The sequence below is a fragment of the Chelonia mydas genome, chromosome 1, assembly GCF_015237465.2.
Source record: "Chelonia mydas isolate rCheMyd1 chromosome 1, rCheMyd1.pri.v2, whole genome shotgun sequence".
NCBI classification, from domain to species: domain Eukaryota; kingdom Metazoa; phylum Chordata; order Testudines; family Cheloniidae; genus Chelonia; species Chelonia mydas.
In genome coordinates, this window is record NC_057849.1 from 57721412 (window position 1) to 57748660 (window position 27249).

General features: G+C 43.2%; 1 protein-coding gene and 1 long non-coding RNA gene across 51 annotated transcripts in view; one reads left to right on the top strand and one right to left on the bottom strand.

Annotated features, from left to right (window-relative positions):
• Nucleotides 1–27249, top strand: part of LOC102937587 (RCC1 and BTB domain-containing protein 2) — a 93723-nt gene that overhangs the window by 33260 nt on the left and 33214 nt on the right. For 48 of the 50 annotated variants that reach the window (XR_006283710.1, XR_006283704.1, XR_006283702.1 and 45 more), the window contains 4 exons: nt 3295–3402; nt 5450–5592; nt 7247–7437; nt 23905–24031. Coding sequence is in view for 8 of the 50 variants with exons in the window: in XM_043522316.1 (XP_043378251.1) it covers nt 3295–3402; nt 5450–5592; nt 7247–7437; nt 23905–24031 (569 nt within the window). In the remaining 42 variants the exon portion in view is untranslated. Of the gene's footprint in view, nt 1–3294; nt 3403–5449; nt 5593–7246; nt 7438–11535; nt 11909–23904; nt 24032–27249 lie in introns of those variants that run through there. The other 2 variants (XM_043522322.1, XM_037893903.2) reach the window with 2 other exon arrangements.
• LOC122461647 lies at nt 209–17481 on the bottom strand. Its single transcript, XR_006283728.1, has 3 exons — nt 17345–17481; nt 12370–12377; nt 209–221 (listed from the first exon to the last, which is right to left on the bottom strand). It is a non-coding gene; the product is annotated as an uncharacterized LOC122461647 (long non-coding RNA).

Sequence of the window (27249 nt, forward strand, 5' to 3'; positions counted from 1 at the left end):
GGAAGTGGGAGGGATCGGATAGGGAGCGGGGGCCAGGCTGTTTGGGGAGGCACAGCCTTCCCTACCCAGCCCTCCATACAGTTTTGCAACCCCACTGTGGCCCTTGGGCCAAAAAGTTTGTCCACCCCGACCTAACAACTCATTGTTGGAACCACTTTGAATAATGACTGCATATCTATGTATTGGAGATGAGGGCAATCCATCTAGGTCTCAAATTCTTTCTACTTCACTTAAAGCATAGTCCAAGTAGTCACTGACAAAATGACAGCTGTGCTTTATGTGAACAAACAAGGAGAAACTCCTTCCACATAGTAGTGCAAGGAAGTTAAAGTACTATAGGACTGATGCATCCATGACAGCATTTACTCGATAGTACTTCACCTAGTGGGAAAGGACAACAGCCTGGTCAATCAGCTGACAGAGAGGGGAAGAGCTACAGGAATGGTCCCTAACCCCATCAGTGGCAGAAACAGATGTTAGCAGTGAGACACAATACCAAATACCTGAGGTTCTGTTCGAGAGCAGGAGTAGGCAGCCTGTCCATTTCAAATGCATTCCTATCCAGCTGGGGAATAGGCCTCCTCTACACTTTATCCCTATTTCCTCTAATCCAAAGAGAAGTACAGAAGATAAATACTACTGTTCCATGGTAATTCTTATTGCTCCCACATGGGCAAGGCAGCAGTGGCTTCCAGACCCTTATCTCTCCAGGTGAGTATATGGTTCTCTCCCTGTGATGTTACCACAGGTCTGTTCTCAGGAGGCCAGCCAAAGCTTGCACTCAGACCCCACAGTCCCTATACTTTAACAGCGTGGTCGAGAAATGCTAGTTCATCAGGCATGCAACACATGCTACTAAACTCCAAAAAGCAATCTATACATAAGTGCTGTGACTCCAGTAGATAAGAATTGTCTTTTGGGCATTGGATAAAAACATATCTTCATCATCAGCATTAATTCAGTCCATACTTGAATACTTGCTACACCAGAAGCTGTTCGACCTATCGGTATTCTTGCTGAAAGTCACTTAGTTGCCATTTCAGCCTAGCAGTGGACAGCAGACCGAATTTATCCATGACTCAGTTAAGAGATTTATGAAGGGTATAGTGAACATCTGTCCACCAGACAAGAAACTCCCCTGCCATCATGGGATTTTAATCTAGTCCTTACTCAATTTAATGAGACCATCCTTTGAACCAATACATGAGTGTTCACTGGTTCACCTGTCAATCAAGACAGTATTTGTTATAGAAACAAGAGCTGCCAGAAGTATAAGCAAACTGCAAACCTTGATGGTGTCTCCACCATTCACAGTGTTCCACAAGGACAAAGTAATCCTCCACACACATCCTAAATTCCTTCCCAGCGTATAATAACTGATTTCAGTCTTAAGTGAATAATTAGTCTATCAATATCCTTTCCAGACCTCATGCATTTAAGTGAGCCAGAACTCTATGTCCTAGATGCTAAAAGGTCAGAGGCATTCTCTTTAGGTAGTCCCTAGATCTCTTTATATCTTACAGAGAGAATAGTAAGGGCTAGGCTATTTCATCTCAATGCTCGCCTAATGGGTTAGGGTGAGACTGGGTTAGACTGTGTATTAAGGGGAGCCACAAAGCCTCTGTCCCTCTTCCTGTAAAAGTTAGCACACATTCCACTAGGGCTAAGGCAGGTTCTTTGGCATGACTTAGACATATTTCCATTATTGAAATCTGCAGAGTTGAAACGGAGTTCAATACACAAATTTACTAAATATTGCTTTCTCTTGCTTTAGCATCCAGATCTGATGCACAGATTGTTAGGGCAGTACTCAAGACACTGTTTAATTAGGTCTGTGTGTCCCAGCTGTGTCCTCAGTAGACAGTATTGCTTATCAAACTATCCCAAGAATGGGAAGGTGTACAGACTACTGGAAGAATAAATGAAGGCTGCTTACCTGTAAGTGGAGTTCTTTGAGAAATTGTACAGTGCATGGAACTGGACTCTTCATATTCCCAGTCCATGCTCACCTTTGCCTCTTCCTCGGAGTCCTAATTATATTCTTGAATCTGAGGAGGCAGTGCAGGAACTGAGATGGCTGGAAAACCACACCCTCTGGTCTTCAGAAAGTTCAGGAACAAAAATGAGAGGAGGGGGTGCAAGAGCAGTGCAACAGGCGCTGCTATGAAGCATTCTACCCAAGATGGTGAATGCGTAGAGTCCGTCTTTGAGAACTCTAGTTACAGATGAGCAACTCTCATTTTCTCCTATGGAGTTTTTGTTTAGATTTCAGGAAGAGAGACTGAAAAAATCTTACACATCCACTCATGCAGGATTTACTCTTATTTGTAATTCACATGTTTTGTCTTTTCCAGTTTGCCTGAACATATCTAAAAGGCTTTTCAAAACAGATGCCATAGGGACAGTGCGTTTTTCTTTTTTCTTTGTCCATAATTGGTTGCTATTGCAAATAGGTTATGTTTATTAATGTGATAAAACTCATAAAACCTGCAGTTCAGTGTATAAAACATGAATGGAACACTTTTTTCACTAAAGAGGTAGCAGAGTAGTGAAATATACTTCCCCAGATGCTTTTTTGAAGTATTCAGAATAATATCCTTAAGTTTACTCAAACTGTATCACTTGTGTTTAAGACCTGCTTCTTCCAGTTCAAGATATTTTTGTGTGTTTTCTTTTGGGATCAATTTTTAAATAAGAGATGAGCTCTATGACAAAGGAAGCTAGAAGCAGAGCTTGCTTTGCATACCAGGGAACAGAACAGTTACTGGTAGTCCACTTCTATGTACTAAAAATTCTAAGTATTGGATGATATATTCCTGGAAGACTTGGACTGGGCAAACAGAATACATGGGGTAGAATTTTAGTGCACTGTATAGTTGATATTGTCAAGGGGAGTTGTGTGCGACCTGCCATATAATGTGCAAAAATATTTTTATAAATCACTAGAAGAAGAGATATCAGAGGGGTAGCCGTGTTAGTCTGGATCTGTAAAAGCGACAGAGAGTCCTGTGGCACCTTATAGACTAACAGACGTATTGGAGCATAAGCTTTCATGGGTGAATACCCACTTCGTCGGATGCATGGGTATTCACCCACGAAAGCTTATGTTCCAATACGTCTGTTAGTCTATAAGGTGCCACAGGACTCTTTGCCCCTTTTAGAAGAAGAGAGCTTCTTTGGAGGTGTCATTGCAGAGAATTGCACATTATAACACTGTAAAATAGATATGTTTTTTTCAAGAGAAGTGGAGAAACTACATAGCAAACTAATTAAAATCTCAATCTTCCTTTTTAGGTCTATGTCTGGGGTTACAATGGTAATGGCCAGCTTGGATTGGGTAGCAGTGGTAATCAGCCAACACCCTGTAGAATAGCTGCTTTGCAAGGCATTCGTGTGCAGCGGGTATGTTTATTATGTCATGTCAAGCCCTTTATGAACAGAAGAAATAGCATGTGGCAAATGCAGATTCTAAAGGGAATATTCTGCACTCAATGGAGGCAAGGCATTAGTGGTTTGGTTAAAGCCCTAAACATAGTAATGAAAATATACATCTGAAAAATGAACTTTCCCCTCCACTAGACAGAAGGGTGAAAATGTAGCCCAGTTGAAGTCAATTAGAGTTTTGCTATTGACTTCAGTGGAGCCAGGATTTCATCGGAGGAATTTTAGGGATCTTTATAATCCATGTTTAGTTCCTCTTGAAAGGTAATTGGCACTCTCATCTTTCATTGACATCTACTTTTGTTTGTCAAAGCCAAAGTTTGTTGACCACCAGGCCACACTCCAAGGCCCCCTTGTTCTCCTTGGCTGTTCCTAGGAAGAAGAAAATGAATTTATAAGAGATGGTGCTGGAGAAATCTGTCAGTGGATGGTTATGGGGGATTTAGGAAAGCAGTCTTTTGAAGATTGGTTCCTAATTGTAACATTGGATGGATGTTTTTTATCAATTGAAATAAATAAAAATACATCGCTTTCTATCCAATTCCCATTCACAGGTAAGGGCCCTCACAAGAGAGCTTAGCTGGGAGGGCATCATAATGGAGAAGGAGGTCCCTAGCATAATTAAGAAAAATATTCTTTCCTACTTTCCATTATCTTTTTCTCCTTTTAAGAAAGTGTTGCTTTAATAACAAGTTTTGATTTAGATCCCAGGTATTTACAGTTAGATATAGGCCTTGATTCAACAAAGGACTTAAGTATACTTAAGTATATGTTTAACTGTAAGCACATAACTAGTCCCATAGAAGTCAGTGGGATGGATGTCACATGCTTAAACACTTAAGTCTTAAGCTTTTAGCTGGATGGAAGCCATAGCGTTTAATACTATAATTCAGTGGGACTATTTACAGTAGTTAGCACTAAACTTGGTAGCAAGCATTTACAGCATCAGGCCCATAGTTTCAAACTTTAATTTATGCCATGATACGAGTTTTACTGCAAAATTTGTAAAGTTGTCCTAGTTCTCTCTCACTTCACCTGCTTCTGAGATCCCCTTGTTGTGTTTCAACGTGCCTCTGTTATTTCTTCTTTTGTACGTTTTTCATTACTGTGCTCTTAAAAGGTTATTGGCTTGTGAATTTTTAAAAAATATAAGCAGGTTTTCTCACATGCATTTCTTTGCTCAAAATCTCTCATCCTATTTCTGTTCCCAATTATAGTGTGATCTGTGTTTTTTATTTTTGTAAGTTGTATTGCCTGTGTGTAGAGTCCCACCAACTTCAGGGCTATGAAAAACGCATCACGGACCGTGAAAAATGGTCTTTTTGTGCTTTTACCCTATATTATACAGATTTCACAGGGAGACCAGTGTTTCTCATATTGGGGGTCCTGACCCAAAAGGAATTGCAGGGGAGTTGCAAAGTACTTTTAGGGAGGTCACAGTATTGCCACCCTTACTTCTGTGCTGCCTTCAGAGCTGCGCAGTTGGAGAGTGCCAGCTGCTGACTGAGGGCCCAGCTCTGCAGGCAGCAGCGCAGAAGTAAGAGTGGCAATACCGTACCATGACATCCTTACTTCTGTGCTGCTGCTGGTGGTGGCTCTGCCTTCAGAGCTGGACTCCCAGCCAGCAGCCGCCACTCTCCAGCTGCCCAGCTCAGAAGGCAACGCCGCCGCCAGCAGCAGTGCACAAGTAAGAGTAGCAGGACAGCAACCTTCCCTACAATAATCTTGCGACACCCCCACACACACAAACACAACTCCTTTTTGGGTCAGGACCCCTACAATTACAACACCATGAAATTTCAGATTTAAATAGCTGAAATCATGAAATTTACAATTTTTAAAATCCTGTGACCGTGAAATTGACCAAAATGGACCGTGAATTTGGTAGGGCCCTACCTATGTGTTTATCTTCTTGGATATAGAATCAACAATATGAAAATATATTTATTTGTCTGAATTAATTTGCTGGTAAGTAAGATGAGATTTTTTTTATTATTATTCATTGCAGGTTGCCTGTGGCTATGCACATACATTAGTGCTAACAGATGAAGGTCAGCTGTATGCATGGGGAGCCAATTCGTATGGTCAATTAGGCACTGGCAATAAAAGTAACCAGTCTTACCCTGCACCAGTTATTGTTGATAAGGACAGGTAATATTTACACTATAATAATCAGGCATTAATCAAAATAATCACGGAAGTGCTGCGCAAAATCACAGTGACTTTTTTGGTAGAAATCACTTGTAATTGCTAGCTGTGGTTATTTCACAGACCTAAACCTGAATAGATTCTAATGTTGGCTGACATTTACATTTGTAAGTTAAAATTTGACCTAGCTGGAAACATATGCATTGCCATGATAAATAGATGTGAAAGGGAGACTACAAATTCTGGGGCTGGCTGTTTCCTGCCTCTCTTTCTCCTTCAGCTGCATCCTACTTCTCAGAGTATTTTATGAGTTTTAATTGTATGTTGTAATTGGTGCTGTGCTGCCACTTCTCTATACTGAGTCAACCAAAAACAAGGCTTCTTATTTTTTTACAATTTATTTGCTATGTTAATAATAGTTTACCATTAAGATTGATCAGACAAAAAAATGTGGAAAAAGTTAGAAGAGTGGATATTTACAATTTGCCTGTAGCTATTGCATTAAATACTGCTTCTATGTTTTGTAGTCCTAGATTAGTAAGGGGAAGGCTGGAGGGAATAAAATTATATTTCTGCTTGAAAATTTAGCTTTTACAAATTTCTTAATCTTAGTTTCTGATAATCGGTAATAGAATAATTTCTATGGATAATGCAATACTTTGTGTTTCTATCAGTGGAAATGTGAATGTGTTCCTTACTAGAGTATATTAGGGTCTTGTCGAATAAACCATTTTGGTTTTCCTGCTGTGAAAGACTTCAAAAATGTGTAATGCTACTCTTACAATTGTTTCTGTCTCTACCTGCTAGAAGGAAGAGGTCATTGCTGTATGATATTGTGTGGTGTTGTTATTTCCTCTTAATTTGTTGCTTTTTTCAAACATCAGTATTTATTTTTTGCTTAAAATATTTGTGCCGCAGTCCAAATATGTTTAGTACCTTTTAATAAAAATGTTATATATTGTCTTCATCAGTTGTTGGCCAAATCCTGTGTTCCTTATGACCATGGGAGTGTTACCTCACACTAAGGGCTGCAAGATTTTGTCTTAAATATATATATATACAACTTCACCACTAATCAGACAAGTTATACTTCAGACTGCAAAACAGTGGGTTGTGTAACATTGAATGTGATGGGAGTTTTGAAAACCTAAAATCAACCTCTAGGGTTAGTGAAGCATCTTAACATAGCTAAAGTGAGGGGGGTAATGTTCTTTAATTAGTGCTTTCCTTGGGTCTAGGTCCTTCACTTGGAAAATGTTCTAAAAGATGGCCTACAGAATAATTTAGTTAGTACATGTGCATGCATATTAGTTAGAAGTAACGCTAAGAATAGGTGTAATATTGTAATGGTTGCACTTTGATGTGGTTTTAATTAAATAGTAAAATATTCTATGATAAATGTGATTTGCTGTTTTCAGGGTTAAAATTGAGAGGAGTAACTAGATGCTGTATATGTACAAATAGCGAACAACCTTATTTTCAGTTGTCTTGCATGCTATGGAAACATTTTGTCATTTATGAGGGGAGTGGTGGGGGGAGGAATATATTCCCATAAAACTTGAAATGCATGCAAGCCTACAAAAGTAGGTATGTGGTAGTAAGCTTTTTCACTGCACTTTGTCCTTATGCCAGTGTTTTTGTTTGCTTGTGAATTTAGAGTTATAGAAATTGCAGCCTGCCATTCTGCTCACACTTCTGCTGCTAAAACCCAGGGTGGCCATGTGTATATGTGGGGTCAGTGCCGTGGCCAGTCTGTGATTCTTCCACACCTTACGCACTTTGCCTGCACAGATGATGTGTTTGCTTGTTTTGCTACTCCTGCTGTGACATGGCGTCTCCTATCAGTAGGTGAGCTTACCGTGTTTTTTGTTGTTGTTGCATCCTAATCTTTTTTTTTTTTTTAATTTTGGTGCATAAGAAAGGATAAATGCATTTGAAAAATACACTTTAGTTAATTTTAAAAATTTAAACCTAAAAATACAACCTACAGTATTTGTTAATTTTAATGACTGAAACTATGGAACTATAAAAAATGCTGAGACTTTCTGACAGATTGTAGGTGCTAAATCATAGGCAGTCAGTTGCGTTTTATGGGGTGACATTTTTCTGTGGGAATATACAAGATGGTCTCCTTTGTTTTGATTGGGGGTGATTGTACAGGCAGGGCTGGCTCTAGGCACCAGCAAAACAAGCAGGTGCTTGGGGTGACACATTTCTAGGGGCAGCATTCCGGTGCCGGCCATGCCGCCCCTAGAAATGTGCCCCTGCCGCCCCAGCTCGCCTCTGCTCCACCTCCGCCTGCTCCCCTGAATGCACAGCCGCTTCTGCGTGGCAAGACTGGGAGGGAGGGAGGAGAAGCCAAGCGGCGGCGCGCTCAGGGGAGGCGGCGGTGGTGGAGCGGAGGTGAACTGGGGCAGGGAGCAGTTCCTCTTACCCCCCCCACCCTCGCTCACCTCCTCTCTGCCTGCTCCCCTGAATGCGCTGCCTCTCCCTCGCCTGAGAGGGATGGGGGAGAAGCAGAGCAGAGGCATGTTCAGGGGAGCAGGTGGAGCGGAGGTGAGCTAGGGTGGGGGGTTACGGGGGGGGAGCCGCAGGAAGCAGTGGGATGGGGGAAATGCAGCACGCCTGGGGGAGGAGGCGGGGCTGGGGATTTGGGGAAGGGGTTGGGAAGGGGCGGAGCCGGGGGGGCACCAAAAAAAAGCAGGACGGGCAAACATTTTTTTCTTGGGGCGGCAAAAATCCTAGAGCCAGCCCTGTGTATAGGTATCCTGTTCTGGAGGTCCCTTCTCATAGCTCTGTTCTCCATAGTGTCTGAGGGCTTGTCTTCACTATGGGCTAAATCAGCGCTGCTGTGATGGATGCAGCGGTGTCAATTTAGCGAGTCTGGTTAAGACATGCCAAGTCGATGGGAGAGCGCTCTCCTGTTGACTTCTGTAAACCACCGCAACGAGAGGCAGAAGCTATGTCAACGAGAGAGCTTCTGTCAACATAGCATGGTGCAGACACTGCAGTAAGTCAATGTAGGTTACATCGACTTCAGTTATGCAGTGCATGGTGGCTAATGCAAGACAAGTAGAGCTGCTGAGTGGTTTGGATTTGGAGAACCGGGGAACCTTTTTATTCTTTTTGTGATGGACATAGGGAGAGTAAGCGTGCTCTATCTAAAACTGCAGTTTTTTAGATTTAAGCACACACAAACATAAGCAATAGGTTTAGAACATCCCAGATATTTACCTAACATCTGGATCGCTATTGAGTAACTAACAGGCGGTTTGCAATGGCCAGTTGTTCACCCACCGGGGGAAAAGGTCTCTCAAGATGTCTTCAGAGCGCTGCTCCAAAGTACACTCTATTAGCTAACCTTTTATGACTAACTTCTACAAAACATATAGATCATAATGACACCTCCTGGATCATCACTTTTCTAACTTTCAATAAACTTTTAATATCAGAGAGGTTTAGACTCAAGGTATTCCAACCACCAAGGTTTTTAGTCTCAATTCTTTACTTGTTTATCCCCTCCTCCCATTCTGATTAACAGAAACTGCCAGCTAGATATAACCTTGCTTCTAAAAGCCTGTTTCCAAATTAATCCTTAACTATGTGGTATTCTGTTTCATTAATTCAGGGTGGCTGAATGCACATAATATGGTTGCAATTAACTTGATCACATTCTGGGGTATACACCCTTCAAATTCAGGGCAACAGGGGCAGGGGGTTGGGGCGCGGGAGGGGGTGAGGGCTCCAGGCGGCACTTACCTTGGGCGGGGGGCTCCCCAGAAGTGGCTACATGTCCCTCGGTCTGCTCCTAGGCAGAGGCACAGCCAAGCAGTTCTGTGCACTGCCTCCGCCTGTAGGCGTCACCCCTGCAGCTCCCATTGGCTGTGGTTCCCGGCCAGTGGGAGCTGTGGAATCGGCGCTTGGGGCAGAGGCAGTGCACGGAGCCCCCTGGCTGTGCCTCCGCCTAGGAGCCGAGGGACATGTTGTCACATCCACGGTGCCACACAGAGCCAGGTAGGGAGACTGCCAACCCCTCCTCAGCACCAGCAGGGGTCCCAGGCCACATGCTGCCGCCCGCCCACCCTCAGCACCAGCGCGGGTCCTAGGCTGCCTGCCCCCAGAGCGCCCCTGGGCTGCCCTCTCCTCCCTCCCCCCCCCCCCCCCAAGTAACAAAGGCTTAGTCAGGGGCATATAGTACAAGTCACAAACAGGTCACAGGGCGTGAATTTTTGTTTACTACCCGTGATCTGTCCATGACTTTTACTAAAAATGCCCATGACTAAAACATAGCCTTATATATCACTCATGCATGTGCATATTTGGCTGCTTGTGTTCGTGATGCACATTTTCACCAGGAGTGCTTGTGTCAATGTGAAATGCAATGCTCTATAGGTAGGTATCCCAGTGTGCCATGAGCTGCTGTCCAGTGCAATGCCTTTTGGGAAATTTTTGGCAATGTGTTGTGAGGTAGAAATGAATCGTGCAGGAATCTCTGTGAGCTAGGGGTCAAGTTCCCACAATGCAACTTTCTCCATCCTATAATGCCATCCATATCCCATAATCTTCATACTTTTAAAAAAAAATCCCACAAACCTGCACGGCACTTTTTGGTGTCCACCACTTCTGACAGAAGCACAGAGCTCGACACCATTCTCATGAACATTGCAAATACAGGACACGTGATTCTTCTGTATTTTCAGACCTGCAGGATTGCTACTAGTTAGTGGGAAATCATTTTGAAGTTGGAAAATTCACAGTGGGGGCCGTTGTCATGCAAGTGTGTAGGTCCATTAATTGTTTCTGCTACACAGGACTGTAGCTCTTAGGAATTTGAGGGACATAATGGAAGGATTTCCAGCAATGGGCTTCCTGCACTGAAGTGGGGTGATAGACTGCATACATATTCTTATTTGGCAGTCCACCTTGCCACAGAGTACATCAACAGAAAGGGCACTTCTCTATGATTATACAAGGGTTAGCGGATCACCAAAGACACTTCACTGATCTCAGTGTGGGCTGGCCAGGGAAGGTGCACGATGCTTGCATCTTTAAGAACACAGGACTGTTCAGAAAGCTGCAAACAGGGATGTTCTTTCCTGACTGGCAATATTGAAATGCCGTTAGTAATCCTGGAGGACCCAGACTTGCTCCTTTGGCTCATAAAACTGTATACTGGCTACCTGGACAGCTCCAAGGAAGGATTGAATTACTGTCTAAGCAGGTGCAGAATGACTGTTGAATGTGCTTTCGGTAGATTGAAGGGATGCTGGCAGTGTTCACTCACTAGATTAGATATAAAATATCCCAATGGTTATAGCTGCCTGTTATGTCCTGCACAATGTCTGTGAGGTTAAGGGGGAAGAGCTGCTGCCAGGGTGGAAGGCAGAGGTAGAGCAGTTGTCTGCTGACTTTCAACAACCAGACACAAGGGCCATGACAAGAGCTCAGTATGGAGCGATTCAGTTGAGGGTGGCTTTGAAAGAAGACTTTAACAGTCAGCCACTATAGTGTTCTGTGCTGGTCTGTTGTCTGGGTCTGAAGCTTTGGGTGCTGGTAAGGATTGTGTGATGCTTGCAGTACATTTATAGCTGTGACGGTGTTTTCTTGAATCTATGAGTTGTGTGGTGCTCTACATTTACAAATATGGGATTCTTTGAGTACTGCTGTGCATTTTGCACTATGAGTTGTGAATTAATAAAGATAATTTTATTTCCAAAAAACAGAAAGGTATGGAATGGCAAACAGTGCAGAAAAACCATGTACAAAAAACAACAGGCAATACACTATAAATGTAACAGAGCTTTAAAACTGGAAAGACACCACTATTTCTGTCCATTTCAGTACACAAATGATGTCCATTGTGGTTGAAACAGTAAAATTTCAGTCTGTATTCCATGGGTATGAGTATAGGGCAGTGGTATTGAATATTGGCACTGTTTTCTACAGGTGGTTGTGATTTTAGCTGATATCTCACTTCTGCGGGTAACAAGGCACAGAGAGCTCAGCTGTTACCGGCATCCCAAAGCTGCCTGGGCCTATATGCCCCTAACCTGTTTACTGCAATGGTACCTGTCGAACTCATCATGGAGTGATGTGGGAAAGTGTCCTACTGTGGAGGAAGAAATAAGGCAGCCATCTCTAGAAATCTTTGGGAAAGGACTGCAGAGTATCTCCATGAAAGTTTCATCAAAAGTCTCTCAGAAGGATGCAAGGAACAAACTGCTCTTTATGCCCCTCCTCTACCACCTAAACCAATAGGGGAATGAGCAAACACCAGATGTACCTCTGTTTGTTGCACTGCTACCTCTTCTCATATGAGTAAAACAGTAAAAAGTCTATACCTGTGTCATGTTAACCTGGGGATGGGTGCCATCTTTAAATTTAAATGTTGTAAGGGAAAATACATGCATGCACTTACCTGAGGTCTCTTCCCTTTCACTGGGTTTATCTGTGCTTGGCTGGCAGGACTGACTAGGTTGTTGTAGAGACTCAAACAGGTCCTGATTTGTGGCATGGCTGGATCCTACCTCTGCATCTCTCTCTTCTCCTCTTCCTCCTTGCTGTTCATAACAGGGGTTTCTGTCTTGGACTCCTCCGAGGTATTGACAGTGGTTTGGGGGTTGCTGGTGGGGTCTCTGCCAAGTATAGCACACAGCTCATTGTAAAAGTGGTAGGTCTGGGGTGCAGCACTAGATGGATTGTTGACGTACCTGGTCTTGTGGAATTGCCTGCCGCAATTCCTTTGCTTTCCTGCAGTACTGCTGCTGATCTCTGTCATACTCCTTTTCCTGCATCCCCTGTGTAATCTTTTCATAGATGTCCACATTTCTATGGCAGGTTAATAGCTGTACTTGCACTGCCTCTTCTCCCCACAGGCTCAGGAGATCTAGTACCTCTTGTCTGCTCCAGGCAGAAGTGTGTCTAGTGCATGGAGCTGGCATGGTTGGTTGGGCAGTTGCACACAACAAGGAATATCTGCTAGGTGTGCTCACAAAGCTGGACAATCAGGAAAAGGCATTTAAAAATACATGTGGGGAGGAAAAGCTTCCAGCCTCTGTGACCTCTGAGCAGTGGAGTTTACAATTGTGACCAGAGTGTCACTGTTGCAAGAAATGGGGCATTGTGAGACAGCTGCTAGAGGACTGTTAGAGTTGATGCAGGTCATTCATTGTCTATACTTGCACTGCGTCAGCCTCAGAAGATTGACCATGGGGCTCACTGTTTGGGGAGGTGGTTTTAGTGCATTGCTGTAATGAGGCGCCTGTGTTGGCATGAGACAAATTTGAGTGTAGACACATACACAAACAGGTCAACACAAGGTGTCTTACACCAAGCTATCTTTGTAGCATAAATCAGGTCTCAGCAAGTGAAGAACATAGCAACCCATTTACTTAGTGTTCTGAGCTATATTGAGCACATTACTTTTGAATTCCAGTTCTGTACTGAAAAAAGAAAAGAAGTACTTGTGGCACCTTAGAGACTAACCAATTTAAAATTGGTTAGTCTCTAAGGTGCCACAAGTACTCCTTTTCTTTTTGCGAATACAGACTAACACCGCTGTTACTCTGAAACCTGAGTTCTGTACTGGTTTTCTATTTGCTTCTGGGTACCATGCGCTTTGGTCCAAAACTGTTTAGTAGTACGCACCCAGTTCCTGAGTATCTTTTTAATATTTGAGACAAAGCAGTTTTGTTAATAGGACCTACTTTTAAGCTTTGAGGGACTGGCAAATTCAGTGGTGAGTCCTCTACTCTAGAATTTGCTTTACTAGACCCAGCATTTGTACTTTAGAACATAGCGTAAGGCCTCCTCCGTTAGCTCAGAATTTTGCCTGAGAAGGTCTGTTGTAAAAGGGTGTTATATTGATAGGATTGAGGAATGTGGCTGTGGTCCATAGGGTAGCCTTTTTAGAAACTGAATGCATTCTCTGGCTTGGTTTAGCTACTGTTAGTATTTGCTTTATATTAATTTAAATTTTATTTTAATTATGTTAATACACTAAAAATCTTAGGCAATGGGTACCGCTCATAAATGTGTAAGTATTTTAATTGTAAATTCCATATAAAATAAATCTCTACCATGTTTAGGGTTTACGTCTATGAGAAACTGTTCCTTTGTGAAAAACATTGAACAGATGATTAAGTACATGTTGCTTTGGTTAGGTTTTAAAGCTTAGATGTAAAATTCACTGAAGTGTTACGGTCCCCACTGAATACCAGATCTACATTTATACTGGAATAGTGTTAGAAAGAAACACATCAATTAGAGACCCAATTTCCTTTGACTAAATTAAAATACTCTTCCAGTTTATTAGGAATAACTAAAGTGCTCCAAGGATGCAGCTGATCCATAGCCTGTGTATTTAACATTCTTGCTTAGTTCAGTTAGTAGGTATAATGGTCCGCATTCCAAAGATGGCAACAAAACTATTATTCTTTAGATGTGCTAGTCAGTGTAGGTTAACTTCTAGTGCTACAGTGCATTAAGATCAGAGTACCCTTCTTTGTCCCTCTGGTTCCAGCCAGCAACTAACCTGCTCAGGCTCTGCAGCTCCTTTTATCTGAGCCCACTGGGCACAGAAGCAGCCTTTGTAGGCAGACCTGGAGGGCCCACCTCTGCAGCTCCTTCCTGGGGCAAGGTGTAGTAGGATTGAAGGGCCTCCAGCAGGGGCTATGAAGGGCCTGCTATACACCATCACATACCTTCCCTCACAGAAAGTATTTGAGGTGGTGGTCCTATTGAGGGTAATGTCCCTCCTATAACAGTATTTGCCCTGCTTATTCAGGGTCTTCTCCCCCCAGGCCTCTGCCTAAAGAGCTTTTCACAATCTCTGGCCTTCGTAGTCAGGTTCTTCTCCCAGGCCTCTTTTGAGAACTTTTATCAGTCTCTGCCCTGGTTCCTCAGAGTCTGTCTCCCAGCCTCTATACTTGGGGAGCTTGTAGCAATCTCTGTCCTGGTCTTTCAGAGTCTTCGCTTTCTGCCTGGAGAGCTTGTAGCAGACTGTGCCTTGGTTTCTCAAGGTCTCGTGACATGTAGAGCTTGTAGTGGGCTCTGCCCTGGTTTCTCAGTGTCTCCCGCCCAGGTCTGTCTGCTTGGAATGCATGTACCAGTCTCTGCCCTGGTTGATCAGGGTCTCTCTCTCAGGCCTCTCTGCCTAGAAAGATTTCACAGTCTTCACCTGGTTTTCTTTGTGGGTTCTTTACTGTCAGTTTGTGGCCCCTGTGGGGACATCAGTGTGCACTGACACCTCAGTAAGATTTGTGTCTGTGATCACAATTATTTCATTCACTGTCTCTAGTGCCAGCTGAGGTGCATGCACCTTCTATGCATTAGTGCTGTCAGACACCCTCTTCTTCTCCTGTCCATTCTTGGGGCTCCTGCATTTCTTCCTGCAGTGTGTCCACCTCATCAAAGGGAAAAATCCTTTTATATGGCCTGTAAGAGGTTGAGCACTCACCTCCGTGGCACCTCCTGGTGGTCAGTCCGGAAATTAGCTCATTCCGGCCTCAGAGCGCCTCCTGCTGGCCAGTGTCTCTCCTGTAGTCACTGCTTGTCTTTCATTATCAATCTCCACCATTATACTTCAGGCCCCACATCCCTCCCTGCCCGTGGTGCTCCTTCTCTTGGGTACTGCCTGCAGCAGTACTCCCACACTTGGGGTCCTCCCCTCTCCAAGGAACCCCACCTCTAATCCCACCTCGCCTCAGTGACCCACTGCCAGTCTTCATCTAGCCCCTTCCCTCAGGGGCAAACTGCAGTCTGAAATGGTCACTCATCATCAGCCAGGGGGTTGGACCTGTTGCCTCTTCCTCCCCTGGCTGCCTCCCCACAGCCCTAGTACCTCCTCTGGCCCTGACAGCAAGGCCTCGGTCTGGGGATTTTCCAGGCTGGAGCTCCCCCTGCCCTTCCCCAGCACTGCGCTGTCCAAGGTACCCTTTTCCTCTTTCAGGCAGCCAGGTCCATCTCTCTCCAAGGCTGGAGAAAGACTGACTGCTTTCTGGCCCTGCAGCCTTTTATAGGGCCCAGTCTGGCCCTGGTTGTCTGCCTCTCAGCCTTTTCTGATTGGCTCCCAGCCCTAGCCCTCTCCAAGGGCTGGCTTTTAACCCTTTCAGGGCTGGAGCGGGGTAACCACCCGGCTACATGGCCAACCTCTCCACAACAAAATCAATTAAGCCTTTTCCATGCTTTCCCTGGAGGGGTTTCTGTGGCTCTTCCTGCAATTAGCCCCAGCAACTCTGTCTTTTCCCCCAGTTACCCAAGGGCACACTGTCTTAAATATCCCATCTGTACAGAACCATAACATCTCCTCAGCCAGGCCTCAGGTCTCTAGCCCACTAGCTCCCTCTTGTCTGCTCAGTACCTGTAAGTGTTGCCACTTCTTTCCTGCAGGATTTGTAACAGGTCCTGTTGCTGCTCCTATAGCCTGGCTAGCTGCTGTTGCGGTTCCAGCTGTACCTGCAAACTGAATATCTGCTCCACAATCTCCTTAATAATATTCTTGTCCCACATATTCCCTGGGATCCTTGCTTCCTTTCCCCCCAAGTGTTGGGCTCTTTTTCTACATGAGATTTTTTTGGCTGCTGCCTCCTGCACTTCACACTTTTGAAGCTCTCCTGCCCCATGGCTAAAGGAGAGATCACCAAATCCCTGGTAAATAGAGGGGAGGGTGATGGAGGGGAGGGTGAACTCTGTGTCCTGCTCCAGTCCTGGTTACTATACTCCAGGTTTGCTGTTTTCCCCCTCTCACACTCCCATGATGTGGTTTCCTCTACTTACAGTTCAAAGACTTGCCCAGGCAATGCCTCTTTATGTTCCCCAGCTCCCCACACTTCAAACACCCTGCCCCTGTGACTTCACTCTTCTTGGCCCCAGGCTGTGTTTTATCAGTCTTTTAAACTACCATTGGAGTCTCTGGAATCTGAATGCAGAAGTCCTGTGTAACCCTGACCACCCTGGGTGTCTCAGTACTCAGCACCTGCCAGTAATTCCCTTTGTCTCTGTTACTCTAGGGGTAAACTGAACGTGCATGCCCCTCTTGTCCACAGTATCTGCATCCCCTTAGTGCAGTGGCCTCCAGCTTTGGAGGTTCATGCCCCCCTTACCCTGTCTGCGCCCCCCACCTTCCAAGAGCTGGGAGCAGGGCACGGCTCCAGGGGTGAGGGGGATGTGGACAGAGGTAAGGGGGTCGAGGCTGAGGCCACAGCTGGGGGGAGGGGTGAGGCCGGGAGCAGAGCTGGGGGCAGGACAAAGCTAGGTGGTGCTCCCTTCCTGCCTGGCCTGGGCCTGCCATGCCCCCCTAAACGTTCCTCCACGCCCCCCCCCCAAGGAAAGCTTTTAGCCCATTATCCCTACAGTGAATCAGCCTTGAAGGTTTTCATATGGGCTTCCGTAATAGGAGATAAACAAATTCTTTGCTCTGAATCATTTGTGCCCAGTTGATTCTGGGATATTAGCATATTTGACCATCAATAGCCAATTTATTTACCAAGAGTTGCAGTTTATTTATCCTCCATGTAACTGTCTCTTAATTTTTAGCCTCAGTAAGGATTTCTGATGGACTGTATCTGTTACGCGGGGTTCCCCAAACCCAAACCTCTCGGTAACTTTACTCTCTGCGAGGTGGTATCAGGATAAACCAAGGGAGACGCAGTGCTTCTGTCTGCTATATGGCTGACACAAACAAATCAAAACCAAGTGCTTTCACTTAAAGCTAGCACTTGATTAGTCTCTAGCACTCTCGCTACAAGACCTTTACTCAGAGTCTCTGCTTTATTTAATCTCAAGCACATACAAACGCAATAGGTTATAGAGCACCCCCAAACATTAGTTACCTGTGGTCTGGAGGGGTCTCGAGTGGTCAAACGACAAATTTCCAGTGGCCAGCTATCCATCTGTTGCCAGGAATTCCAAGAGATGTCCAGAAAGTCAAATCCAAATTCCTTAGACCTATCTACCCCTTTTTATGTTAGTAGCTGCTACAGTTACCTCAACAACATGTCAATCAAAGAAAAAACATTAAACAAGTACTTTTTAAGCAGTTAGTTGTACAGATATATTTTTGCAGAGTCTGCAGTCTCATGGGCCGTGGCGCACACACACCAGAAGTCAAATAAAGATAGACTTCCTGTTTTTCAGAGACACAAACCCAGCATATCAGAGAGGACACAGTCAGGCCCACTCCTCATGATCACCCCTCCCTCTTGGCTTTGCCTTAGTGGTGCTAAGGCTGGTAAAAAGGCCTTACAGGTGCTACTCTTGGCAATAAGCAATATAATTGATAGTTGATCCCAAAAGTTGGCAGTGCTTGAGCACCTGGTTGGATGCTAAAAATGCCCCTCATCATATCTTGAACATCTCTAGGATCATGTACTTCAGTATGGCAGGTCAGAACCTCCCTATGGTTGAAGCCTAGGTTCTCTTTCTTGGTGTTCTACTTTTAAACCTACAGTCTCAGTATTTCCCTTCATTTGGAAGTGAGTCTGTTGATCAACCGTAGCATTTTGTGCAAGGGTCTTTGGTGCAGGGTATGGAATCACCTTGGCTCAGGCAATCATATCTACTAAGTTTTCTCTGCTGCCTTTTTCCAATCATACTTTTTTAGGAAAAAAGAAACAGTTAGCCCAAGCAGAGTCTTGGGCTTTGAAGTGTACTCGGAGCATTGGCTACATTTTTCATAGTGCTGAAGCACTCTTAGAGTGATTAAGTATTAGAAATGTGACAACCTTTCATAACTATTTTCTGCTTGAGGAGCTCCAATAAGCTAGACAGTGGGTTGTCCTCCCCTTCTGCATAAACAGATAGCTCCACCAATTAGCTTCAGAAAGATTTTTGATGCTCAGATTTCCAGTTAGTAAACTGTCTTCTCTCTCTCCAATGTCTTTTCCACCTTCAAAAGGATTGGCTACTAGATGACCTCTGGAGTTAAATGCTTGCCATGTGAAGCAGGAATGATCCCAGTGGTAGCAAATCCAGCATGCCACTACTACTACCTGGGCTCCTCTCTCTTTTGGGAAAAGAGAGATTATTTGAAAATCTCCTGGGGAGGCAGCGGGGTTGAGTAGAGGGTACTGCTGATCTCCATCTGATCCTGCGGGCTGGAGGTAGTGATCTGGAGGTATAGTAAAAGGGACTAGAAGACACTTCCCCCAGCCAGCCCTACCCTGAACTTCTTGTCAGGCTCATGAATTTAGCCTTCACAGAAGCCAGATCAGAAAGAAGCTTCTCCCTGTCCCCTTAGGTGGACCAAAGCTGATAGGACTCTCTACATTGGCAAGCCTGCTCCCAGTGAAAAAGGTTTGTTCTTTAGAAGACTCTGTTTGCCTTCCCTCTCCCTCATCCCCTTCCACTGGGCTAGAAGAGGGCAGCTTTGCAGGAGCAGATTGGGGATCAATCAGGAGCTCTTTCTACACATCTACTGCATTCCCTTTTCCTGGATCTTTCAGCCTAAGTGGTCCATGTGTAGGTTGCTCTCCATTCTCATATACCCAGAGCCCTTTTGAGCTTAAAGGAGTGAGGATTGTTCCTCATGCAAGGGACACATACAAGGGCCCTGGGGGTGGGGGAAATAAACAATTTGTTACCCCAGCACAGTAGTATGCCAAGCTATTATTTATAGGGTTGTCAAATGATTAAAAAAAATTACAATTGCGAGATTTAAAAAAATAGTTGTGGTTAATTGCAGTTTTAATCTCACTGTTAATAATAGAATACCAATTTAATTTTATTATAAATATTTTGGATGTTTTTCTACATTTTCAAATATATTACAACACAGAATACAAAGTGTACAGTGCTCACTTTATATTATTATTTTTGATTACAAATATTTGCACTGTAAAAAAGAGGATAGACTTCATCAGAGTTTTGTGGACTCCCTAACTGCCAGAGCCTACCTGCCCATGGAGAGATTCTATACTATGTCCAGTCTAATCTCTACAATACAGTGAAGCCTGCAGATAACAGCAAGAACCTGCTTACAACTTCTGGGCCATATGTTGGCCTCCATGTTTGTCACTCCTCACGTGAAACTGCACCAAGTATAATTTTTTATCTAAATTTTATCTAAACTTGGCCTTGATACTTCAAGGTAGAGGGCATAAAAATTTAAAGCTAGCACATTAGGGAGAGTTTGTTTTCCTCTGAATTGTGATTCTGTAAAGACAAGTATCTTCTATAGATCTGCAGACTAAAAGACTACACAATTACACTTTTGAAAAAAGGAAGAAATGCATACAAATATACTAAAATGTGTAATGTTCTCAATTCAAAAATAACGTATTTTCACTGTCAGTAAGTGCTTTCCCTGATCCATGTCAAATATGTGCTAACTACTTATGCTAAACAATCTGTTTCATCTTGCATTTAGCTGTGATGCTCAGAGTACCTTTACCAGACCTGAAGAAGAGCCCTGTGTGGTTTGAAAGCTTGTCTCTCTCACCAACAGAGGTTGGTCTAACAAAACATGTTACCTCACCCATCTGGCCTCTCTAAATTCATTGTTTAGGCAACCTAAAAGCTCTAATGAACACCTAAGGTTACCCCCTTATGATATAGGCTATAAGACAAAGGTTATACACCAAAGTCTGTGCTTGATCAGCTCTGCTAGTAGGAATTAGATGCATCTTTCTGTAACGTATTTATTCTGTCTAGGGCCACATCCCAGTGCTGAGAGGATGTACCCTTAAGTATGATGCAGTCAGAGTTTTATATTTGTTCATAATTTAGAAACACAAAAATCACAGGGCAAAGGATTCATTCTGTGGTTCCTACCTTCTTGCATGCTTAAGAGCAATCAAGTGCACTGATATTCCCAGCAAATAAATTAAGACCTATTTAGAACACTTTCTCTGAGGTCAAACCCATTGTGGAGGTATTATGAAACCATTAAGTATACTCCTGGGCATCCTGTGGACTCCATACAACTAAGTTCTTGTCTACACTACAGATGCTACAGCAGCACAGCTATGGCACTGCAGCTGTGCCACTGTATTGCTGTAGTGTAGACACTCGCTACAGTGATGGAAAGGGTTTTTCCACTGCTATAGTTAATCTACATGCACCTGACGAAGTGGGTATTCACCCACGAATGTTTATGCTCCAATACATCTGTTAGTCTATAAGGTGCCACAGGACTCTTTGCCGCTTTTACAAATCCAGACTAACACGGATACCACTCTGATACTTGCTCTCACTAAAGTCTCTCATGACTTCTTTCTAGTCAAATCTCATGGATTGTATTCTGTCTTTGGGCTTGTCTACACTTCCGGCTAAATCGGCACTGCTGCGAGTGATGCAGTGGTGTCGATTTAGCGGGTCTGGTGAAGACAAGCTAAGTCAATGGCAGAGCGCTCTCCCATCGACGTCTGTACTCCACCTCCCCAAGAGGCAGAAGGTAAGTTGGTGGGAGAGCATCTCCTGTTGACATAGTGCAGTGTAGATGCCGCTGTAAGTCAACCTAAGTTACATCAACTTCAGTTATGTAAGTTACGCAACTGAAGTAGCATGACTTAGAACTACTTACAGCATTAGTGTAGACCAGCCCTTTATCTTCCTTGACCTCTCTTTGGCTTTTGACACCATCAACTGCTCCCTATGTCTTGAAATTTTGTCCTCTGTTGTCTTTTGTGGTTCTGTCCTCTCATAGTTCTCCTCTTACCTCTCTGATTACTCTTTCAGAGTCTCATTTGATGGGTCATTCTCCTACCCCCGCCCCCCCGCTCTATCTCTGGGTGACCCTAAAAGCTCCATCCTTAGTCTCTTTCTCTTCTTCCCATCTCAATCTGCTCTTAACTGCAAGCATGGTTTTAACTACCATCTTTGTGTGATGACATGCAAATCTACAGTTCTACTGATGAATTATCTCCGTAGCCTTTCTTTCTGACATCTTTTTGGATGTTCAGTCATCCTCATAAATGAAACATGTCCAAAACTGAGTTATTAATCTTTTTCCAATCTCTCTTGTATCCACACTTTTGCCATCATTGTGGACAACACTACAGTCCTTCTCACTCAGGCATGTACCTTGAGTGTGAACTTTGACTTAGCCCTTTCATCTAGACCCACATATTCAGATTATTTCTAAAGCTTGCTGCTTTTTCTTTCATGACATTTCATGGCCTTTCCTCTGCTCACACAACTAAACTCTTGTCCCAGTCCTCATCATTTCACATCTTGACTATTGCAGCCTCCTCTTTTCTGGCGTTGAATACTGCAAACTTGCTCCCTTCAACTCTTTTTCAAAATGCTGCTGCTAAAGTAATTTTCTTGGTTCATTTTTCTGATCATGTAATCCTCCTCTTTGTGTCCCTCCACTGACTCCCTCTTCATCTGTGCATCAGATACAAGATTCTTGTCTTTATCTTTGAAATGCTTCATAACTTAGCCCTACCTTTGTGTCCTCTGGCTGACCAATTCTATAGAGGTCAGCTGGTAATATTTTAATGACACACATTTATATTTGCAAGTAACTCTGTTGTTTTTGGCTTCCGCAACAAAATGCTGCAGCATTGTTTTGATCTATAACAACATGTCAGTTGAACATCAGCCCTTCCAAGGGGATGTACTTGTTACATCAGACAACAGTGAAGGTGTGTTTTGTCTTATTCACTAAGTTGAGGAGGAAACAGCAAAGCAGGCAAAGTATGTCGTATTTTTAAATGTTGTGATAAATCTACTTAATGCGCTAAGTTATATGAATTTCAAACTCAGTCTTCTAAAACCATTTGAGTCTTCCTTTACCAATAAACATCTACTTTCAACTTGTCAGTTCTTTTTAAAAATAAACATATGCAGATATCAGCTATAAAAAGTTGAGCAATTATTTATTTTAATCTTGCAAAGAAAATACACACTGTATTTTCTCATATATTACTGGCATATATTGTAGGAAAAGGTGAGGAAGTGTAAAGCTTTTATTCGTATGAGTTTTAAGTGACTATATTTGCTCACAAGTAGTAGAGACCGGAGTGAACTATGCAGGCCATCCTAAATGAGAGCCAGTAAAACTTTTAACCACACTATCATATTGTGTATATGCCACATTACAGAAAAACTATTTTAGAAATGTTTTTTATTTTTAAAACATTGGGAATTTTTTATTTATTTTTCTACCTGTAAATCCAGGTGCCTTAGTTACCTTGAGTCCAATTGTATAAACCCAAAGGTAGCAATAAAATCCTTTAAAAATAACCTAAAATACTTCTAGATATTAAAATGTCCTAATAATGTCATAATATCAAATCCTGTGTCTCCAGAGCTAATAGTAAGTCTTTAGGTTCCATTGGGGAAACTGGGTATCTCCCATTTCCAAAAATATAAAATTCCTACTTCTTGCCTTGTAGGCTGCAAGATATCAGACTTTAAATTTGTGACATTTATGTAGAGAAAAGCTGTTGCTGTCCCTGGGAAGAGGAGGAAATATTTTTATGACAGCTTTGTTTGGAGTTTTTTTTTTTTTTTTAAGAAAATGGCTATTTGAAGCTGCTCAAGGGGTTGAAGTATTAGAACTAGTCCATGGGAGATGGATTTGTGGACAGATAGCAGATGCGGATGTCAAGGCTATATGATAAACTTGTCACAGAGGTATCACAGAGGACTGTAGTATGTGTATATGTGCATACATGCATAGACATACAGAATTTAATACGCGCAATTCTTTAAACACCATCACTGAAGCGAGCTCATTTTTCCAAATAGCTGTATAGAATTGTTAATGTTTATCTGTAAGGCTGTTATATTGAGGACAGTTCACCTGCACTTATGGATGCATTCACTTTTTTTGCTACTCTTGATGTGAAATGGCATCTCATAGTGGAAGTATTTAAAACAGAGAGTTTTTTATTTTTTAGCAGATCCCAGTATGGTTTTATGTATCTGGTACTTATGCCAGAGTAAATAATGTGAAAAATAAACACTTTCTGATAAAATATTATTTTAAACAAGTAAAAGTATTTGGTAATATTTACTATCGATTGTAACATTAAACGTCTCCGACCGTTGAGATTTTTCTGAGTGGTAGGAAATATTCCTCTGGTAGGGTCAAATTTATCTGAGAGATAATAGGTGGACTTCTTTTTTGGTTGAGATATGTATTTGCTTGGAGTGGGTAGTCATGTAGGAATTGTAGTGACATAACCTTTACTCCCTGTTCTAGAGGTCCATACTCTAACATTATTGTTTTGTTACTGGTCTTGAGTGGAAGGTTGTGTTTATGAACAGCATTGCTTTCATTGATATGCTGACTTAAAGCCAGGAATCATGAGATATGGAACATTGTTATTTATTCATCAAAACTGTTAAATACCTTTGTTATCCTAGAACCTGATGACCACCTAACAGTAGCCCAATCACTGAAGAAGGAATTTGACAATCCTGACACTGCAGACTTGAAGTTTCTAGTGGATGGAAAATATATTCATGTTCATAAAGTCCTTCTCAAAATTAGGTAAGGAATAACATCAACACTTTACTCATGCTGAGTAGTTACTGTTTAATACTGTTGATATTTGCTTTCTTTCCTGTGTGATTATGAGCAGGCCCTATGCTGAAAACCACCTGCTTTTCTAAGTATTAGCCTAATTTCCTCCTCCCCTTCCTTTGGATCCAAAAATTTCATAGCACACTTCCTAATCCTACTTTTTATTTGCTCTACTCCAGTCTGGCTTCCACTCTCTTCACTGCGTCTATATTATCGTGATCAAGCTTGTTAAGACCTTTTCCTTGCTAGGAAAAAGGAACACTTATCTGTCTTCTTTCCCTGTTGCCTTCTCCTTAGTTGATCACTTTCTCCTCCTTTCCTTTCTTGGCTTCCACATGTGGGGCCCTCTGTTTCTCTCTTCCTTCATCTTTTCTTTAGCACCTTCGTTGGTAGCTCTGCATCCTCCCCTCTCACCCAGGTGTTCATGTTTTTCAGGTTTCTGTCCTTGGTACTGTCCATCCTCTGTTTCCAGCTGGCAGCATCGTCACCTCCAATTGTTTCAGCTGCTGCTTCTCTGGGTGCTTCCCAAATGTACATGTCTACTTCCAGCCTATCCTCTTCTGTCCAGTCTCACATCCTGTATGTCTTAGTTATTTCTTTGACTAACTTGGTGGGCCTGAATTTCAGACGGACCTCCCTTTTTGTGTTCATAACTATTTGCAGGTTAATATCACTTTCCAATCTAACTGATTGATATACAGATGTTATTAAGTTATGTAAATTCCATTAAATGAGTCTGCATCTTATTTTTAGAACAGAATTTCACATGATTGTTGTTTGTGGAAGCAAAAAGCATAGCACTTTTTCAGAATATCTCCAAAACTGGTCACACAGTAGGTCAGTGGCAAAACTAGAAATAGAACCTAGATCTCCTGACTCCCACCCCAGCATCCTGTTCACTTGACCATACTGCTTCTCATTCCATCTCCACTCTCTTGCTAACTCTTTTTTGCTTCATCCTCTTTAATTGTACAATAATCTGCCCCTTCCTGATAATAATGTACCTCCTCTGCCAAAACCTGCTTCTTGCCTTGATTACCATAATCTCTTCTCCATGTTCCTTTTCCTCATCTTGAATCCTTTCACTGATTTCCTGGATGTTACTGAATCATAGAATCATAGAATATCAGGGTTGGAAGGGACCTCAGGAGGTCATCTAGTCCAACCCCCTGCTCAAAGCAGGACCAATCCCCAATCAAATCATCCCAGCCAGGGCTTTGTCAAGCCTGACCTTAAAAACTTCCAAGGAAGGAGATTCTACCACCTCCCTAGGTAACGCATTCCAGTGTTTCACCACCCTCCTAGTGAAAAAGTTTTTCCTAATATCCAACCTAAACCTCCCCCACTGCAACTTGAGACCATTACTCCTTGTCCTGTCCTCTTCTACCACTGAGAATAGTCTAGAACCATCCTCTCTGCAACCACCTCTCAGGTAGTTGAAATCCCCCCTCATATCAAATCCCCCCTCATTCTTCTCTTCTGCAGACTAAACAATCCCAGTTCCCTCAGCCTCTCCTCATAAGTCATGTGTTCCAGACCCCTAATCATTTTTGTTGCCCTTCGCTGGACTCTCTCCAATTTATCCACGTCCTTCTTGTAGTGTGGGGCCCAAAACTGGACACAGTACTCCAGATGAGGTCTCACCAATGTCGAATAGAGGGGAACGATCACGTCCCTCGATCTGCTCGCTATGCCCCTACTTATACATCCCAAAATGCCATTGGCCTTCTTGGCAACAAGGGCACACTGCTGACTCATATCCAGCTTCTCGTCCACTGTAACCCCAGGTCCTTTTTCGCAGAACTGCTGCCTAGCCATTCGGTCCCTAGTCTGTAGCTGTGCATTGGGTTCTTCCGTCCTAAGTGCAGGACCCTGCACTTATCCTTATTGAACCTCATCAGATTTCTTTTGGCCCAATCCTCCAATTTGTCTAGGTCCCTCTGTATCCTATCCCTGCCCTCCAGCATATCTACCACTCCTCCCAGTTTAGTATCATCCGCAAATTTGCTGAGAGTGCAATCCACACCATCCTCCAGATCATTTATGAAGATATTGAACAAAACCGGCCCCAGGACCGACCCCTGGGGCACTCCACTTAACACCGGCTGCCAACTAGACATGGAGCCATTGATCACTACCCGTTGAGCCCGACAATCTAGCCAACTTTCTACCCACCTTATAGTGCATTCATCCAGCCCATACTTCTTTAACTTGCTGACAAGATACTGTGGGAGACCGTGTCAAAAGCTTTGCTAAAGTCAAGAAACAATACATCTACTGCATCAAATTCAAGCTCCTTGGCTTCACCTTAATTAATCTTGCTTCAGTTTACATCTCTGCTCTCATTTCCTAGTACTCCACTACTTCCCTATATTGTTATCTTTTCTCCACGTGCTCCCTTCATCTCTTGCACTCTGATACACACTTTCATTCTGCCATCTTTGCTTGAAATGGCTTGTTCTTCTTTGAGGTATATTGTCGACACAGATTCCACTCTAGGTATGCATGTGGGATCAGATTCCTTTGAAAGCCATGTCTGCTGGGGCTGCACCCAGCATGCCCTTGCGTCCACCAAAGCCAAGGGTATGTGCTCAGCCGCCACTCAGTTCCTTCTTACTGCCTGTGACTGTGAGACGGAAAGCTTTCAGTGCCCAGGCCCATTGAATATTTGGTGCACCTTGCTTTAGGAAGTGTTTTCATGAAAAGTAGTTGGTTAAGAGTTTAGAGTTTTGTCATAGACAAAAGAGTTAGAACCTTTCTGAATTCTTTGTAGATTTTTGTAAATAATTTCCTTTTCTTTCTCACCTCCAGGCTCGAGATAACTGCTTGTTAGTCACCTAGAGTGGAATCTGTGTGGACAATCTCTTGAATGAGAAAGAACAGTTACCCTACAGTAACTGTGCTTCTTCTTTGAGTGCTTGTTCACGTCGATTCCAATCAGGTGTGCACACGCCGCGTGCACAGTTGCCAGAAATTTTGCCCCCAGCAGCTCCCGTTGGGTCGGCTGTGGAGCCCCCTGGAGTGGCGCCTTCATGGTGCTCGATATATGACCCTGCCAACCCAGCCCCTCCTCGGTTCCTTCTTACTGCCTGTGACAGTTGTTGGAACCGCGCGTGGCTTGCTTACAAGTTCTACTCACTTCCCCTAGCTTTCTAGTGTAGTTTATGTTAGTAGTTTATAGTTGT